At 46.2% G+C, this 18,899-nt stretch overlaps 1 protein-coding gene across 8 annotated transcripts in view; it reads right to left on the bottom strand.

Annotated features, from left to right (window-relative positions):
• Positions 1-18,899, bottom strand: part of LOC140425346 (triple functional domain protein) — an 801,905-nt gene that overhangs the window by 334,628 nt on the left and 448,378 nt on the right. For all 8 annotated transcript variants that reach the window (XM_072509518.1, XM_072509516.1, XM_072509515.1 and 5 more), the window contains 2 exons: positions 6,395-6,544; positions 4,434-4,548 (listed from right to left, as the gene is read on the bottom strand). In XM_072509518.1, the coding sequence (XP_072365619.1) occupies positions 4,434-4,548; positions 6,395-6,544 (265 nt within the window). The remainder of the gene's footprint in view (positions 1-4,433; positions 4,549-6,394; positions 6,545-18,899) is intronic.

The following is an 18,899-nucleotide window of genomic DNA, read 5'->3' as shown; positions in this document are numbered from 1 at the left end:
TGGCAAAGCTGCAAGGATCTATGAGATTAAAGAGATGGTTCAGGGACAGTTGAAGTAAATTCCCATGAGTGGGATAATTAGGGCAACCAAAGCTCCCAGGATGATGACAACCCGCTCTGCGATGAGCTCTGGGCTCCATATCGTTGGACAATGTCTGACCCATGGCCACAGTACCACCCTCCACCCGGACCATCCCTGTATGCGGCCGTGACACTGCAGCGCACGGTCCCGTTGTCTGCCCGGGGGGGGGGGGATGGCGAGGACGACCCGGGGGGAGGAGGGGCACACTCACCTGAGGCCGAGGGTCTATAACCCCTCCCTCACACTCACACACACACACACTGGCGCTCACACCACACCCCTGCACGCATCGGACAGAGCACAAAAGCAGCTTCTGTAGGTGTGAAAGTGATTTTAATAACAAACAGTTCATACACATGCCCTAGCCCCTATAACTAATCTGTGCCCTGCACCCATGCCAATTTACACAGTGTCTAAAGTTTTGGCCTTACGGGCCCTTTGACTACGTCTAGGTGGTTCCCCAGACAGTACAGCAGAACTGGAGGTGGACTCCTGTGATTCCTGCCCTGGGACTAGGGAGCCCTTTGGCGGCCGTTTCCTGGGGCGGCCTGGCCTAGATGGGCCAGGCTGCGGCTTGGGCAACTGGGATAGCGAGCTGCCAGCCTGTCCTGCCCGTTGCCCACCAGATGCACCTGGGACGGAAGGGGAAAAGGGTGTCGCGGTGTTCCGGGACCTCACCTACAGGGGGACCCCGAACGGGCCCCAGCACCTCCTCCTCCTTCGGGGTGCCCGATGGCCTCTGAGCCTCTACATGGGTCAGGGATGCGAACGGACCGAGCATCCGACCACCCCCCCCGACACTGCCAGCCCTGGAGGCCCCCTGGTAACAACAAGGGTCAGCCATGGAGCTCAGGGAGTTGGCCATCCCTGTCTGTGTCTGGGCGACGCCAGCCAGCACCTGGGCAATGGCGCCGAAGCCCTCAGCCATGGCCTGCAGAGACTGGGCCGCGGCCTGCAGAGACTGGGCCGCGGCCTGCAGAGACTGGACCGCGGCCTGCAGAGACTGGACCGCGGCCTGCAGAGACTGGACCGCGGCCTGCAGAGACTGGACCGCGGCCTGCAGAGCCTGGACCGCGGCCTGCAGAGACTGGACCGCGGCCTGCAGAGACTGGACCGCGGCCTGCAGAGACTGGACCGCGGCCTGCAGAGACTGGACCGCGGCCTGCAGAGACTGGACCGCGGCCTGCAGAGACTGGACCGCGGCCTGCAGAGACTGGGCCACGGCCTGCTGGGACTGGGCCAAGGCCTGCTGGGACTGGGCCAAGGCCGGCTGGGACTGGGCCATGGCCGGCTGGGACTGCGCCATGGCCGCTGGGACTGCGCCATGGCCTGCTGGGACTGCGCCATGGCCTGCTGGGACAGCGCCATGGCCTGCTGGGACTGCGCGATGGCCTGCTGGGACTGCGCCATGGCCTGCTGGGACTGCGCCATGGCCTGCTGGGACTGCGCCATGGCCTGCTGGGACTGCGCCATGGCCTGCTGGGACTGCGCCATGGCCTGCTTGGACTGCGCCATGGCCTGCTTGGACTGCGCCATGGCCTGCTTGGACTGCGCCATGGCCTGCTGGGACTGTGCCATGGCCTGCTGGGTTTGGGCCAGGGCGCTGAGCGCCTCTGTGATCTGCTGCTGGCTCTGGCTCATGGCTGCCTGTGAGAGGGCAGTCATGTCCAGGGCCACGGACGCCGCCCGCACGGAACGCCCCAGACCTTGCATGCTGCGACCCATGTCTGGCACCGTCGCACCCATTACCTCCACCGGACGCCATCCGTGCGGTTTCGGCCTGGGTGGCACGCATGACCGGCACCACTCCCTGCGGGTGGACTCCTTGACCTGCGTCTGCAGCTGCCGCAATCTGGCCGTCACCCCCTTCGATCGGCCCTTGGTTCGTGATTGCATCGGGTCTATGGTTGGGTGTGGTAACTGCGGGAACCCGGGACCCGTCTGGGCAGCAGATGGTTGCTTACGCCGGGCTGCCTTCCAACCGCCTGGCCCCTTGGCTGCTCCTGCCTCCACCTGCTGTACCGGGACAGCTGTGTTGTGTCCCAGACATCTCATCGCTAAAGTGACTGAGGCGAGTGTCTCTGCGATGGTGGAGGGTGTAGGAGATAGCAGTGGCGTAGTGTCGTGCTCCTGGCTGGTTTGGCACACTGGGCTAAATAGCTGGCTTTTAAAGCAGACCAAGGCAGGCCAGCTGCACGGGTCAATTCCCGTACCAGCCTCCCCGAACAGGCGGCAGAATGTGGCGACTAGGGGCTTTTCACAGTAACTTCATTGAAGCCTACTTGTGATAATAAGCGATTTTCATTTTCATTTCAGTTCTCATTTTTTCATCGAAGTCCAGGGTCCCCTGGAGTGGTGATTCTTGTCCATCCGTCCCGTGTGTGGGTGTCGCGGGCGTGGGTGTCGCGGGCGTGGCGGGCGTGAGTGTCCCGGGCGTCAGCGTCCCGGGCGTCAGCGTCACGGGCGTCAGCGTCCTGGGTAGCTGTGTCCTGGGACGGCTGCGACAGGGGCCTGTTCCTGTGGCTGCCCCCCTCGTCGCTGGGTCTGGCCCGCTGGCGTCGCAGCACTCGCACTAGATGGAGGCGTCGTCTCCCTGGTGCTCAAGGTCTGTCCCTGGCTCGTGGCCGCCCTGGATCGTCCTGGGGGTGTCGTATGCCTGATGGGCCGGGTCCGTTGCTGGCTCATGGCTGTCCTGGATCGTCCTGGGGGCGTCGTATGCTTGATGGACTGGGTCAGTCCCTGACTCGTGGCCGCCCTGGATTGTCCTGGGGGCGGTCGCCATCCGCGGGGACGGGTGGGTCGACGTTTGGTCCTGCAATACACAATACAGCATGCATGGTTAGACACGCAAACGGGGATAGGGGAATATGGGGGAAGGGGGATATGGGGAAGGGGGATATGGGGGAAGGGGATATGGGGGATGTGGGGGATATGGGGAAATATGGGGGATATGGAGGAAGGGGGATATGGGGGAAGGGGGATATGGGGGAAAGGGGATGTGGGGGAAGGGGGATATAGGGAAAGGGGGGCAGGCAGTGGGGGGTTCTCACTTGGTGGTGCGCCCCCGACCTCTGCATCCGCAACCTCCCGGCCCTTGGGTCCGCCTGCAAGTTCCAGGGCCCTCTCCTCATGGATGGTGAGTGGTCATAGTTTGGGTGGACCCTCTCCGGTCCTCTCACGCTCCCGGTTGTTGTGAGCGTGCTTCTCTTGTGGGGGGCGGGAGGGTGGCAGGGATAAACGGCAACAGTGTTAGGCAGACATATACATGCGGACCAGCGGTTGTGTGTATGTCGGCAGAGGTTCACAACCCATCCTGCCACTGCAGCCTGCATGGGTGGGTGCAGCCATGTCAATTGCACCTAGGGCTGCGCTGCCCATCGGACGTTGGAGGGGGGGGGGGTTGGGTACTCACCCTGGCTGCCTTGACAAGGTCATTGATCTTCTTGTGACACTGGACGCCTGTCCTTGCTGTCACGGCCACAGCGCGTCTGTCCTTGCTGTCATGGCGACAGCGCTGACGGCCTCTGGCACCTCCCTCCACAGGCGCCGGCTGAGGCGTGGGGCGACCCTGCGGCCGTGTCCGGGGTACAGGGCCTCCCTCCTCTGCTCCACTGCATCCAGGAGCGCCTCGATGTCCCCCGCTCCTGGAACCTCGGCGCTGCGTGGCGGGTGGCCATTTTGATGGGTCTCCGGTGGGGGCCGGGTCCGTGACGGGTCCGCTGCTAGCCCATTCTGGGCCGGAGAATTCACGACGTTTCGGGGGGCGCTACGCCAGAGTGATTCACGCCGTTTTTGGTGCCGGGTTCGGGCCATCGTGCCGATTCACGGAGAATTCCGATTCAAAAGGTCTGTGTGTTATTTGAGTTTATCAAAAGGAGTAGAATACAAAAAGCAAAAGCGTGATAAAAGCAATAACTTTATAAATCACTGGTTAAATCTCAGCTGGAGTACGGTGGACTATTCTGAGCACCACCATCCTTAGGAAAGCCAAAAAGGTAGAGAGAAGGTTTAATAGTTTTTTCCCATAAAGAATAGACTTAAACTGTGAGGTCACATATTCAAAAGATCTAGAGGAGAGAATAACAGAATTGTTTTATTCAGTTGGTGGAATCAGGACCATTCTACCCAAAATGGTGGTAGAATATGATTCCATAAATAATTCTAAGAGGGAATTGAGAGACAGGTACTTAAGAATGAGGAACTTACAGGATTTTAAACAAAACATGGAGGTGAGAGACTAAGCACAACAGCTCTGTCTAAGAGCCAGCAGAGGCGCAATGATTCAAATGGCCTTGTTCTTTGATTCTATGATAAAGCCCTAGTTTTCTATTTTCAGTACAAAAAAGTCTTACTTTTTACTTGTTGCTCAGGTGCTTTGACATGACTCATCATTCCTGGCATGTTGACACTGTTTCTATGGAGATACTTCAGGAAAACATCAGCGTTCCTCCTTGCTAAAGTGCAGGCCTATAAAAAAAGTTAATTAAAATTAAACATAAATTAAATGCTACTTGGTTCGCTCAAATTTTGCATACAAACATAATTTTACTCTTGTCCACATATATTGTTTCAAACAATTCATTCTTACATGACATTTGATTACAATTTTTTTTTAAATTGCTAACAGCATTAACAAAATTCAAGAGGTGATGTAAAATACTCATTCATAATACCACGGAAGAGAAGGCAGCCTCAAGGTAAGTAAGGTTCTTTATCAAAGATTCTCACATAGGGATCTTAATTTCAATAAGTATGATACATGGCATTCCTCCTTGCTAAGCAGAATAAGGTGACTGGTACAACATAGGACACCGTTTTTAGATCCTTGCAATATGCTAAAAGAAGATTGTCCATTTTTTGAATGATGGGGGAGAGAGAGAGAGAGAGAAAAGAGGTTGGCAAGATCAGAACAACAATAACAGCACAGGATCAACCCTGCCTCGCTGCATTTTTAATGTGGAGCAGTGTCCCTCAATCTACATAACCAATGGCAAGAGATGCCTATGGTTCTTTGTGGACTATAGCTAATTACCTTGAGATTCTTTGCTAATCTGCAGCTCGAAGTTCATTAAGGATAGAGCAGTCTGCTGGATGAGCAGCAGGAATTTTATTGGGATTTGTGCTGGTAACCTCTCCCTTTGTATACCGTGCACATTTACTTATTTCTTGCAGCCCGTACTCGAGGCTTCTGCTGTAAATTTTCATATCATCCTTTTACATTTCTGATTTTTAGTTATAAATATTTTGTAAGGGATCTCAGTACTTCGTTGTTTCCAAATGATGCTTCTAATGTTCCAGCAGGATATTTCTATTTCCCACTCCAGGCAAGCTTGTGGCTTCTCTGATCCTTGATATACAATTGCATTTGTCATGAATTTACAGTTATTGTGATATAAATTAAAATTAAAATCATAACACAGAACTGCTAAATTGCATGTAGCTGTGCTAGCTCCACCAAGATCAGTTTAGGTGCTAGTCTGACAATTAAATAATATTATGTGGCTAACAGTATACAATCAGATACTGATGCAAAATCTTCAAATCCAGGTTAAGTTATGAAACATTGACCCTGTTCTATATCAGCCTATCATGTTAAATCCAAGCTTGTCAGTACATAGATTTATGATACAGGTAGATATAATTGGTGTGTAGATGGGTGATTTTCCATAAAATTGCACGATTTGGCATCCTTCGATGTTCATAGCACCACTGGACATGTGTATGTATATATGCTGTGACATTATTTGCATCTTATTTGAGTTTTCCATGAGTGTAACAATGTAGTCAGTACCAGATACGGATATATATATTACCACTCAACACGTGTAATCATGCAATTAGTGCACTGCGCATGTAAATTGTGATCCATAAAGAGCAGGAGAATTTAGGCAAAAACATTAAAAATATTATTTCAACCCATAAATATCCTGAAACCTATTGGCTCAATACAGTATAAAAGCAATTATAAAGGTTTCTTACCCACCTGTATCATTAATTTCTGAAACCACCCCCCCTAATTTAGAAATATACTTTTTCAGAGCTGCAAGTGGAGCTGCCTTGAGGAAGGAGCAGCGCTCCGAAAGCTAGTGATATTGAAACAAACCTGTTGGACTTTAACCTGGTGTTGTAAAACTTCTTAATGTGCTCACCCCAGTCCAACGCCGGCATCTCCACATCATAAGTATTGAACATTTTATCTCATATATTTTACAAATTAAAGAGGTGCTGGCAGAATTACAAATTCTCCTTCACCTGGTGAATGTCTACTTGGAAATGACTGAGTGAGCAAACGGACACTTGTATTTCTGCTTACTTTGAGAAAGGCTTCCTTTTGTTCCAGATGCTTGCTGATCATAGGTGTTACGTGATCGCACTCTGAATTTGGACCAAGCTTATCAAGGCCTCCACACCAGTCCTCTTCTCGTTTGTACTCCTGCTCCAGACTCTCCAGAACACTGCAGACCTGCAAGCCAAATAAACAGTTGCTAATTCAATTCAAGTCTTTCAGTAGAGACGGAAAGCAACAACAGTAAAATTACTGTGCCTGTGATCTGCGATAAGTAAAAGGCATTTTACAGATATGTTTCCAATGTACCAATATCGCTTGCATTAAAAATAAATGTTGATCTTAATATGAATAGTAATCTTGTTATTTTGGTTTCATATTAAACAAAAAGAAAATATAATTTTACATCTAGGCCATGGTTGATATGTTCACAGGCCCCAACGTTAATATTTTACTCCATCAGGAGTACAAAGATGTAGCAGTTCACATCAAGTGTCATGTTAAAGAATATTTTCATCTTCAGTCCAGCGAAGGTCATATAATAACAAGATCAGAAGCGCAAGATCAAAGTTCAATTCTTCTGCAGCTTAGCTTCCGAGGTTAGGTGACCCGGACATTCTGATAGCCAAATCTGAAGATGCAATCCTTCAAATTTTTATAAGGCTCCCTAGGAAGAGAACTGCATGCTCATCGTCACACATTCATTTAACTAAGGCATAAGGCTAACCAATCAGTGGGTCAAACAGCTAAGGATTATCAATGTTACTATGCCGTCACAATATTAGCATGAAAGGAGACCAAAAGTGTGCAAACATTGCTTAGAATCCAATTATGCATAATAAACAGAGGAATTCGTATTTGGATTTGGGAATTGGGAAAATTAGTTCCCATCCATTCAAAATCACCACCTGTTAGGTTTGATAAGAATGCAATAGTTCAGCTCCAGATATATTTGACAGCTCATTACTTGCTGCCAGTCATGAAAATCTATGGTGCCATGTGTACATAAACAGGATAACATTCATGCAAAAGAGAGTTCCAATTCCTAATCAGGATTAAGCAATCCTTTAGGAATGTGCATTTGTGCATGCGCATCTAAATATTATGAGGACATGAATGTTCAGCCAACAAAGCCTGTCTAAACTCACACCAAAGCTTCAACTTGAATAATTACTTGGATGAGCTATTGAAGATGATATGGCATTTATGGAGCAAAAATTCAGTGAGCAGTCAACACTTAAGGAAAAGAAAGTTGAGCATAAAAAGGTGGAAAATGTTGATCAAAAGAATAAATTTGAAAAAAAAAAAGCAAAGCAACAATTTTTCGGAGACAATTCTATGTAAGCAGATTAAAGAATTTAAAAATTGGGTCAATGGAATGGAATTGTTCCTTCTTACAAATCTTCATCAACCTGAAACATCGGGCTGAATCCAGGGAAGCTCCCGGGAGTGGGAAAGTAGGTAGGCTGGGGTGTTTGTCATGTGAGAGTACCATTAAGAAATGGGTGTTTCAGAAAATGTACCTTTAAGAAATGGAGCTGCTCATGTTACTGGAGTGATGTCAGAGTGTGGGTGGAGCTGAGCTCTACTTCTGCTTTTTAGTTTCAGTTTGAGAAAAAGCTTGGGTGTGTCTGTTTTTTTTCCAGTGAGCTGCATCTGAAGTCGAGCTGTACTGTTGATCACGGCCATCGAAAGACTATCTATGGATCATTTGATGAACCCAGAATTGTAAAAGGTCTCAGTATTGAATGTAAACCTAATGTGCTCCTGTTTGAAGGTTTGTTAAGTCTTTTGGATATTAAAAGGAGAGCTTACAGGGTTACTTAGTGTTTAGTCTTTTGGGTTGTATTTGAATTAATGGTTGCTTAGATGTTCACTGTTTGTTTTAAAAAGGTTAACTTGTGTTCATAGAATAAACATTGCTTTGCTTTAAAAAATACTTTCCCATTTCTGCTGTACCACACCTGTAGAGTGGGCCCATACCACAATCTATTAAAAATTGTGGGTCAGGTGAACTCCATGATACACTTTGGGGTTCTCTAAACCCTGGCCCATAACAAATTGGGGACTCGAGGAGGATAAAATTCTATCTATTGGATTGGCTTAGTGAACTTAAAGACAGTGAGGGGTGAGCATATTGTGGTTGCTTTTCAGGAGTGGTATTTTAGTTTAAGTAGGGAGTGCGTTGTGGGCAATGGCTCTTTCAGAGGCTCTCAAGGTTTTGGGGGTGGAGACGGTCACACGTAGTACCTTACAGACAGAGACTAAAAGCAGACTGTTAGATTTGGCAAAAAATTGCAGTTAACATTACCTGACAAAATGTGAAAAGAGGTAATTATGGCGGTGGCTAAGCATTTAAAGTTGCCTGAGATACAGTCTGACTCATTAGAAATGGCAAAGATCCAGTTGCAGATTAAGCAACTTGAACATGAAAAAGAATTAAAGCAGCTTGAATATGCAATGAGGGAAAAAGAGAAAGGGAGATACAGATCGGAGAAAAAGAAAAGGAGAGAGAAGAAAGAAACAAAGAAAGAGTAGCCCTAGCAGAACAAAAAGAAAGAGATAGACAGGAAAGGGAAAAAGAGAGTTTGAACTTCAGAAAATGGCTATGAAACATAACAGTCAGTTAAAATCGGCAGACGTAAAGGGAAATGTACAGTTGGATGATAGTGATGAGGAGAGTGAGAAAGAGCGTCATAGTCGAAGGCGGGGTGGGGACCTACTTAAATATGGCCAAGCATTGCCAAGGTTTGACGAGAAGGAGGTAGAAGCCTTTTTCATTTAATTTGACACGGTAGCTAAACAAATGAAATGGCCACAGGGCATGTGGGTATTACTGATTCAAGCAAAGCTGGTAGGTAGGGCTAGTGAAGTGTTTGCATCACAACTGGAGGAGGTATCTGAGACATATGAGGAGGTGAAAAAATCCATATTGGGTGCATATGAACTAGTGCCTGAAGTTTACAGACAAAGGTTTAGAAATTTAAGGAAAGAATTTGGTCAAACATACATGGAGTTTGAAAGGCTCAAACAGAGTAATTTTGATAGGTGGATAAGGGCCTTGAAAATAGACCAAACGTATGAAGCTCTCAGAGAAATTATACTTTTGGAGGAGTTTAAAAATTCAATTCCTGGTGTAGTGAGAACTCATGTGGAAGAGCAGAGGGTTAAAACTGCAAGATTAGCAGCAGAAATGGCAGATGATTATGAATTAGTTCATAAATCAAAGCTTGGTTTCCGACATCAGTTTCAGCCTGTGAGGGATAGAAACTGGGGACATGAGAAATACTCAAGTGGTAAAGGTAACGGTGATCTGATGGAGATAATAAGGAGAGTGTACCTCAGATTAAAAAAGAAATCCAGGAGGGTGTAAGAGACATGAAAAGTTTCAAATGTTTTCACTGTAATAAACTAGGCCATGTATTTCGGCGTGAGAACAGCTGGTGAGTCAGTTTCAGCGGGAGCATTGCGGAAGTGGCTGCTGGGAGGTAAGTCAACCTTTAAAAGCACTTGTCTTTGCAGGGGCAGGCCAGTCGATTTCGGCGGGAGTGGAGCTGGCTGGTTAGTCAATTTCAGCAGGAGCTGAGAATTTTTCTTCTTTTTTTTTTAAATTAGTTTTTTAGGCGGGAACAGGAAGTCGACCCGCGGATGTCTGGGAAGACCCTTACCAATAAATTCTGGTGGAGAGGAAACCCGAGACACTACACGTGTAGTTTCTCCCACCCACCCTCCTCCTCTAACCTAATAATAAAACCCATTGGTCTGAGGTAAGTACCATATTTTATTATATTATTATTATTTTTTATAAAAATTTAATTTAGTTGTTAGCCAGATCTTGGTAGAAAGTTAGAGGAATGGCAGGGAAGGGAGTGCAATGTTCCTCCTGCAGGATGTTTGAGGTGAGGGATGCAGTTAGTGTCCCTGCTGATTTTACCTGCAGGAAGTGCTGCCATCTCCAGCTCCTCCAAGACCGAGTTAGGGAACTGGAGCTGGAGTTGGAAGAACTTCGGATCATTCGGGAGGCAGAAGGGGTCATAGATAGCAGCTTCAGGGAATTAGTTACACCAAAGATTGGAGATAGGTGGGTAACTGTAAGAGGGACTGGGAAAAAGCAGTCAGTGCAGGGATACCCTGCGGTCGTTCCCCTGAGAAACAAGTATACCGCTTTGGATACTTGTGGGGGGGACGACTTACCAGGGGTAAGCCATGGGGTACGGGCCTCTGGCACGGAGTCTGTCCCTGTTGCTCAGAAGGGAAGGGGGGAGAGGAGCAGAGCATTAGTAATTGGGGACTCAATAGTCAGGGGCACAGATAGGAGATTTTGTGGGAGCGTGAGAGACTCGCGTTTGGTATGTTGCCTCCCAGGTGCAAGGGGAAGTGATGTCTCGGATCGTGTTTTCTGGGTCCTTAGGGGGGAGGGGGAGCAGCCCCAAGTAGTGGTCCACATTGGCACTAACGACATAGGTAGGAAAGGGGACAAGGATGTCAGGCAGGCTTTCAGGGAGCTAGGATGGAAGCTCAGAACTAGAACAAACAGAGTTGTTATCTCTGGGTTGTTGCCCGTGCCACGTGATAGTGAGATGAGGAATAGGGAGAGAGAGCATTTAAACACATGGCTACAGGGATGGTGCAGGCGGGAGGGATTCAGATTTTTGGATAACTGGGGCTCTTTCTGGGGAAGGTGGGACCTCTACAGACAGGATGGTCTACATCTGAACCTGAGGGGCACAAATATCCTGGGGGGGGAGATTTGTTAGTGCTCTTTGGGGGGGTTTAAACTAATGCAGCAGGGGCATGGGAACCTGGATTGTAGTTTTAGGGTAAGGGAGAATGAGAGTATAGAGGTCAGGAGCACAGATTTGACGTCGCAGGAGGGGGCCAGTGTTCAGGTAGGTGGTTTGAAGTGTGTCTACTTCAATGCCAGGAGTATACGAAACAAGGTAGGGGAACTGGCAGCATGGGTTGATACCTGGGACTTCGATGTTGTGGCCATTTCGGAGACATGGATAGAGCAGGGACAGGAATGGATGTTGCAGGTTCCGGGGTTTAGGTGTTTTAGTCAGCTCAGAGAAGGAGGCAAAAGAGGGGGAGGTGTGGCGCTGCTAGTCAAGAGCAGTATTACGGTGGCGGAGAGGATGCTAGATGGGGACTCTTCTTCCGAGGTAGTATGGGCTGAGGTTAGAAACAGGAAAGGAGAGGTCACCCTGTTGGGAGTTTTTTATAGGCCTCCTAATAGTTCTAGGGATGTAGAGGAAAGGATGGCGAAGATGATTCTGGATATGAGCAAAAGTAACAGGGTAGTTATTATGGGAGACTTTAACTTTCCAAATATTGACTGGAAAACATATAGTTCGAGTACAATAGATGGGTCGTTTTTTGTACAGTGTGTGCAGGAGGGTTTCCTGAAACAATATGTTGACAGGCCAACAAGAGGCGAGGCCACGTTGGATTTGGTTTTGGGTAATGAACCAGGCCAGGTGTTGGATTTGGAGGTAGGAGAGCACTTTGGGGACAGTGACCACAATTCGGTGACGTTTACGTTAATGATGGAAAGGGATAAGTATACACCGCAGGGCAAGAGTTATAGCTGGGGGAAGGGCAATTATGATGCCATTAGACGTGACTTGGGGGGGATAAGGTGGAGAAGTAGGCTGCAAGTGTTGGGCACACTGGATAAGTGGGGCTTGTTCAAGGATCAGCTACTGCGTGTTCTTGATAAGTATGTACCGATCAGACAGGGAGGAAGGCGTCGAGGGAGGGAACCGTGGTTTACCAAGGAAGTGGAATCTCTTGTTAAGAGGAAGAAGGAGGCCTATGTGAAGATGAAGTGTGAAGTTTCGGTTGGGGCGATGGATAGTTACAAGGTAGCGAGGAAGGATCTAAAGAGAGAGCTAAGACGAGCAAGGAGGGGACATGAGAAGTATTTGGCAGGAAGGATCAAGGAAAACCCAAAAGCTTTCTATAGGTATGTCAGGAATAAGCGAATGACTAGGGAAAGAGTAGGACCAGTCAAGGACAGGGATGGGAAGTTGTGTGTGGAGTCTGAAGAGATAGGCGAGATACTAAATGAATATTTTTCGTCAGTATTCACTCAGGAAAAAGATAATGTTGTGGAGGAGAATGCTGAGCCCCAGGCTAATAGAATAGATGGCATTGAGGTACGTAGGGAAGAGGTGTTGGCAATTCTGGACAGGCTGAAAATAGATAAGTCCCCGGGACCTGATGGGATTTATCCTAGGATTCTCTGGGAGGCCAGGGAAGAGATTGCTGGACCTTTGGCTTTGATTTTTATGTCATCATTGGCTACAGGAATAGTGCCAGAGGACTGGAGGACAGCAAATGTGGTCCCTTTGTTCAAAAAGGGGAGCAGAGACAACCCCGGCAACTATAGACCGGTGAGCCTCACGTCTGTAGTGGGTAAAGTCTTGGAGGGGATTATAAGAGACAAGATTTATAATCATCTAGATAGGAATAATATGATCAGGGATAGTCAGCATGGCTTTGTGAAGGGTAGGTCATGCCTCACAAACCTTATTGAGTTCTTTGAGAAGGTGACTGAACAGGTAGACGAGGGTAGAGCAGTTGATGTGGTGTATATGGATTTCAGCAAAGCGTTTGATAAGGTTCCCCATGGTAGGCTATTGCAAAAAATACGGAGGCTGGGGATTGAGGGTGATTTAGAGATGTGGATCAGAAATTGGCTAGCTGAAAGAAGACAGAGGGTGGTGGTTGATGGGATATGTTCAGAATGGAGTACAGTCACAAGTGGAGTACCACAAGGATCTGTTCTGGGGCCGTTGCTGTTCGTCATTTTTATCAATGACCTAGAGGAAGGCGCAGAAGGGTGGGTGAGTAAATTTCCAGACGATACTAAAGTCGGTGGTGTTGTCGATAGTGTGGAAGGATGTAGCAGGTTACAGAGGGATATAGATAAGCTGCAGAGCTGGGCTGAGAGGTGGCAAATGGAATTTAATGTAGAGAAGTGTGAGGTGATTCACTTTGGAAGGAATAACAGGAATGCGGAATATTTGGCTAATGGTAAAGTTCTTGAAAGTGTGGATGAGCAGAGGGATCTAGGTGTCCATGTACATAGATCCCTGAAAGTTGCCACCCAGGTTGATAGGGTTGTGAAGAAGGTCTATGGAGTGTTGGCCTTTATTGGTAGAGGGATTGAGTTCCGGAGTCGGGAGGTCATGTTGCAGCTGTACAAAACTCTGGTACGGCCGCATTTGGAGTATTGCGTACAGTTCTGGTCACCGCATTATAGGAAGGACGTGGAGGCTTTGGAGCGGGTGCAGAGGAGATTTACCAGGATGTTGCCTGGTATGGAGGGAAAATCTTATGAGGAAAGGCTGATGGACTTGAGGTTGTTTTCGTTGGAGAGAAGAAGGTTAAGAGGAGACTTAATAGAGGCATACAAAATGATCAGGGGGTTGGATAGGGTGGACAGTGAGAGCCTTCTCCCGCGGATGGATATGGCTGGCACGAGGGGACATAACTTTAAACTGAGGGGTAATAGATATAGGACAGAGGTCAGAGGTAGGTTCTTTACGCAAAGAGTAGTGAGGCCGTGGAATGCCCTACCTGCTACAGTAGTGAGCTCGCCAACATTGAGGGCATTTAAAAGTTTATTGGATAAACATATGGATGATAATGGCATAGTGTAGGTTAGATGGCTTTTGTTTCGGTGCAACATCGTGGGCCGAAGGGCCTGTACTGCGCTGTATTGTTCTATGTTCTATGTAAAGTCATAGTGTTGGTGGTTGAAGAAAAGCACTGGAAAGGCTGATGTGGTAAAACAGGATAAGACAGTGGGGTTTGTTAAAGTGGTGAAGGAAAGCCCAAGTGAAGCGAAGGAGGTGCGAAAGATTGTACAGCCTAATCAAGAGGTGATTGATAAGAAGGTGCCAGATGTCTTTGAAGAATTTACTTGTGTGGGTAAAGTTTACTCGTGTATCAGGAGGAGCAGGTAAAGAAGTCACAATTTTAAGAGATACGGGAGCTAGTCAATCTTTAATGGTAAGAGATGAGGAGTTATGTAGTTTGGGAAGAATGTTGCCAGAAAAGGTGGTAATATGTGGAATTCAGGGTGAGAGAAGTAGCGTTCCATTATATAAGGTAAGGTTGGAAAGTCCAGTGAAGAGTGGTGAAGTGGTAGGAGGAGTAATAGAGAAACTATCTTGCCAGGAATACAGTTTATCTTGAGTAATGATATAGCTGGATCGCAAGTAGGAGTGATGCCTACTGTGGTTGATAAGCCAGTGGAAAATCAGACAACTGAAGGGTTGAAGGACGAAAATCCTGGGATTTTTCCGGATTGTATAGTAACAAGGTTGCAAAGTCACAGGTTAAGACAAGAGGAGAAATCAAAGAGTGAAGATGAAGTTGAAGTGCAATTATCAGAAACGATTTTTGATCAAATGGTTGAAAAACAAGAACAGGTGGAGGATGAGGCGGATATTTTTAGTTCAGGAAAATTGGCGGAGTTACAACAGAAAGATATAGAAATAAAACGGATGTATCAGAAAGCATACACAGAAGAGGAATCTGAGCGTATACCAGAGTGTTATTACCGTAAAAGTTACGTCTTGATGAGAAAATGGTGACCTTTACATATGCAGGCGGATGAAAAGTGAGTAGAAGTTCATCAAGTAGTATTGCCGGTAGGGTATAGAAAGGAGGCGTTGCGAGTTGCGCATGAGGTCCCAGTGGGAGGTCATTTGGGAATAAGGAAAACTCAAGCTAAAATCCAAAAACATTTTTATTGGCCTGGACTACATAAAGATGTAGTCAAATTTTGTCAATCATGTCACACATGTCAAGTGATAGGAAACCTCAAGCAGTGAGAAACCAGCACCCTTAATACCCATTCCAGCATTTGAGGAACCTTTTACAAGGGTCCTAATTGATTGCGTAGGGCCGCTTCCTAAAACGAAAAGTGGGAATCAATATATTTTGACTATAATGGATGTATCTACTAGGTTTCCAGAGGCCATTCCAGTACCTAATATTATAGCTAAAAAGATTGTGGAGGAGTTACTTAAATTATTTACTAGATATGGACTACCCACAGAAATACAATCGGATCAAGGATCAAATTTTACCTCAAAGATATTCAAAGAAGTTATGGATAGCTTAGGAATAAAACAATTTAAATCAACTGCGTACCATCCAGAATCGCAGGGAGTGTTAGAAAGGTGGCATCAGACATTAAAGACAATGTTGAGGGCGTATTGTCAAGATTATCCAGAGGATTGGGATAAAGGAATTTCATTCGTACTGTTTGCAATTAGGGATGCACCTAATGAGTCTACCAAATTTAGTCCTTTTAAACTAATTTTTGGTCATGAGGTAAGAGGACCACTTAAATTGATTCAGGAAAAATTGGTGGGTGAGAAATCGGAAATTACATTATTGGATTACGTATCAAATTTGAGGGAACGATTAAATAGAGCAGGTGAATTGGCTAGACAACATTTGAAAGTTGCACAAAATGTGATGAAACGGGTCGCGGACAAGAGATCCAAAGTTCGTAGTTTTGCCAGTGGCGATAAGGTTTTAGTGTTGTTACCAGTGGTAGGTGAGCCTTTAAAAGCCAGATTTTGTGGACATTATCAGATTGAAAGGAAATTAAGTGAGGTGAAATATGTGGTAAAAACACCAGATAGAAGGAAGAATCACCGAGTGTGTCATGTGAAAATGCTTAAAAGGTACTTTGAAAGGGAGGAGAGAAAAAGGTGGTTTTAATGATTCTAACTCAAAGTGACAAACCAAATCCAGATGACTTGGAATTTGACATACCTCAAACTAAATTGGAAAACGAGGATATTCTTAAAACATGGGAATAAATTGTTGAGTTACCTTCTAGAGGAAAAACTAACTGACCTGAAAGAGTTATTGATATCACATGTACTAAAATGGCTATACATGATGTAGATGTGGGAAATGCTGTTCCAATCAAACAACATCCACATCGACTTAATCCTTTAAAATTGGCACAGGTTAACAAAGAGATTGAGAGTATGCTTAAAGATGGCATAATTGAAGTGCGTTGCAGCCAATGGAGCTCACCCATAGTGATGGTACCAAATCTAGACGGTACCCAACGGTTGTGTGTGGGCTATAGAAAGGTTAATGCAGTTACAAGAACTGACTCTTATCCTATCCCACGTTTGGAGGATTGTATTGAGAAAGTGGGACAATCAGTTTTTATTTCTAAACTGGATTTACTTAAAGGTTACCTTTATCCGAAAGGGCGAAGGAGATTTCAGCTTTTGTGACTCCAGATGGTATATATCAATTCAAAGTTATGCCATTTGGCATGAAAAACGCCCCAGCCACATTTCAACGGTTAACTAACAAAGTTGTTTCAGGATTACCCAATTGTGCGGTATACATCGACGATCTGGTAATTTTCAGCCAGACATGGAAAGAACATTTAAAACATCTGATGGAGTTATTCGGGTCGACTTCAGGAGGCGGGTTTGGTGATAAACCTAGCCAAAAGTGAATTTGGAAAAGCCCATGTCACTTTCCTTGGCCATACAATCGGACAGGGTCGAATGGTCCCACGAGATGTGAAAACAAAAGTTATTGGGGAGTTTCCGATACCCTCGACACGATGGGAAATTATGCGATTTCTTGGTATCAGTGATTTTATCGGAAATTTGTACCAAATTCTAGCAGTGTGGTCGCTCCACTGATGGACTTGCTCAAGAAGCATAACAAATTCCAGCGGACAGCGGAGTGTCAACAGGCATTTGACGGCCTGAAGGCTGTGTTAACCACTGCTCCTGTGTTAGCCATGCCAAATTATACCAAACCATTTAAAGTGGCTGTTGATGCGAGTGGTGTGGCCGTAGGTGCGGTGCTTCTACAGGACTACGACGAAGGGCTAGAGCGGCCTATTGGTTATTTTTCAAAGAAATTGAATTCTCACCAGAAAAAGTATTCGATGATTGAGAAGCAGACTTTGAGTTTGGTGCTGGCTTTGCAACATTTTCACATTTATGGGACCAGCAATCCATCTGACACCATTATATATATTGATTATAATCGGTTGACGTTTCTGGAGCGATTCCGGAAATAACAATGCAAGGCTGTTTCGCTAGAGTTTATTGTTACAGCCATTTCATTTTAAAATAGTACATGTGGCAAGATGGGAAAACGTGATAGCCGATGCTTTATCACGAATGTGATGAACAGAAGGATTTCAGTTGGAGGAAGAAGAATGGGAAAAATGGACTGTATTATTATACCTGTTTGTGTGTGGTTTTTTTAAACAAACAAGTATATTTACTGTGTGCATTTCTTAAAGGATAGTGCAAAGGCGAAAAATGAAACCATTTTGAAGTTGATGGTTTTTTTTTTTCTTGGGGGGGGGGGGGGAGGTGTCATGTGAGAGTACCTTTAAGAAATGGGTGTTTTAGAAAATGTACCTTTAAGAAATGGAGCTGTCATGTTACTGGAGTGATGTAAGAGTGTGGGTGGAGCTGAGCTCTACTTCTGCTTTTTAGTTTCAGTTTGAGAAAAAACCTGGGTGTGTGTTTTTTTCAGTGAGCTGCATCTAAAGTAGAGCTGTACTGTTGATCTCTGCCATCCAAAGACTATCTATGGATCATTTGGTGAACCCAGGATTGTAAACGGTCTCAGTATTGAATGTAAACCTGAGGGCAGCACGGTGGCGCAGTGGGTTAGCCCTGCTGCCTCACGGCGCCGAGGTCCCAGGTCCAATCCCGGCTCTGGGTCACAGTCCGTGTGGAGTTTGCACATTCTCCCCGTGTTTGCGTGGGGTTCACCCCCACAACCCAAAGATGTGCAGGGTAGGTGGATTGGCCACGCTAAATTGCCCCTTAATTGGAAAACATGAATTGGGTACTCTAAATTTACAAAAATAAAACAAACAAACAAAAAAGTATTGAATGTAAACCTAATGTGCTCCTGTTTGAAGGCTTGTTAAGTCTTTTGGATGTTAAAAGGTCATCTTACAGGGTTACGTAGTGTTGTAGTCTTTGGAGTTGTATTTGAATTAATGGTTGCTTAGATGTTCACTGTCTGTTTTCAAAAGGTTAACTTGCGTTCATAGAATAAACACTGTTTTGCTTTAAAAAATACTTTTCCATTTCTGCTGTACCACACCTGTAGAGTGGGCCGTGTGCCCCCCATACCACAATCTATTAAAAATTGTGGGTCAGGTGAACTCCATGATACACTTTGGGGGTCTCTAAAGCCTGGCCCATAACACTGCCAGTGCGGAGTCTGCACATCCTCCCCGTGTGTGCGTGGGCTTCCTCCGGGTGCTCCGGTTTCCTCCCACAGTCCAAAGATGAGCAGGTTAGATGGATTGGCCATGATAAATTGCCCTTAAGTGTCCAAAATTGCCCTTAGTGTTGGGTGGGGTTACTGGGTTATGGGGATAAGGTGGAGGTGTTGACCTTGGGTAGGGTGCTCTTTCCAAGAGCTGGTGCAGACTCGATGGGCCGAATGGCCTCCTTCTGCACTGTAAATTCTATGATAAAAATTCTATGATATG

Source organism: Scyliorhinus torazame, chromosome 6, assembly GCF_047496885.1.
Source record: "Scyliorhinus torazame isolate Kashiwa2021f chromosome 6, sScyTor2.1, whole genome shotgun sequence".
NCBI classification, from domain to species: Eukaryota; Metazoa; Chordata; class Chondrichthyes; order Carcharhiniformes; family Scyliorhinidae; genus Scyliorhinus; species Scyliorhinus torazame.
This window is presented reverse-complemented; position numbering and strand designations above follow the sequence as displayed.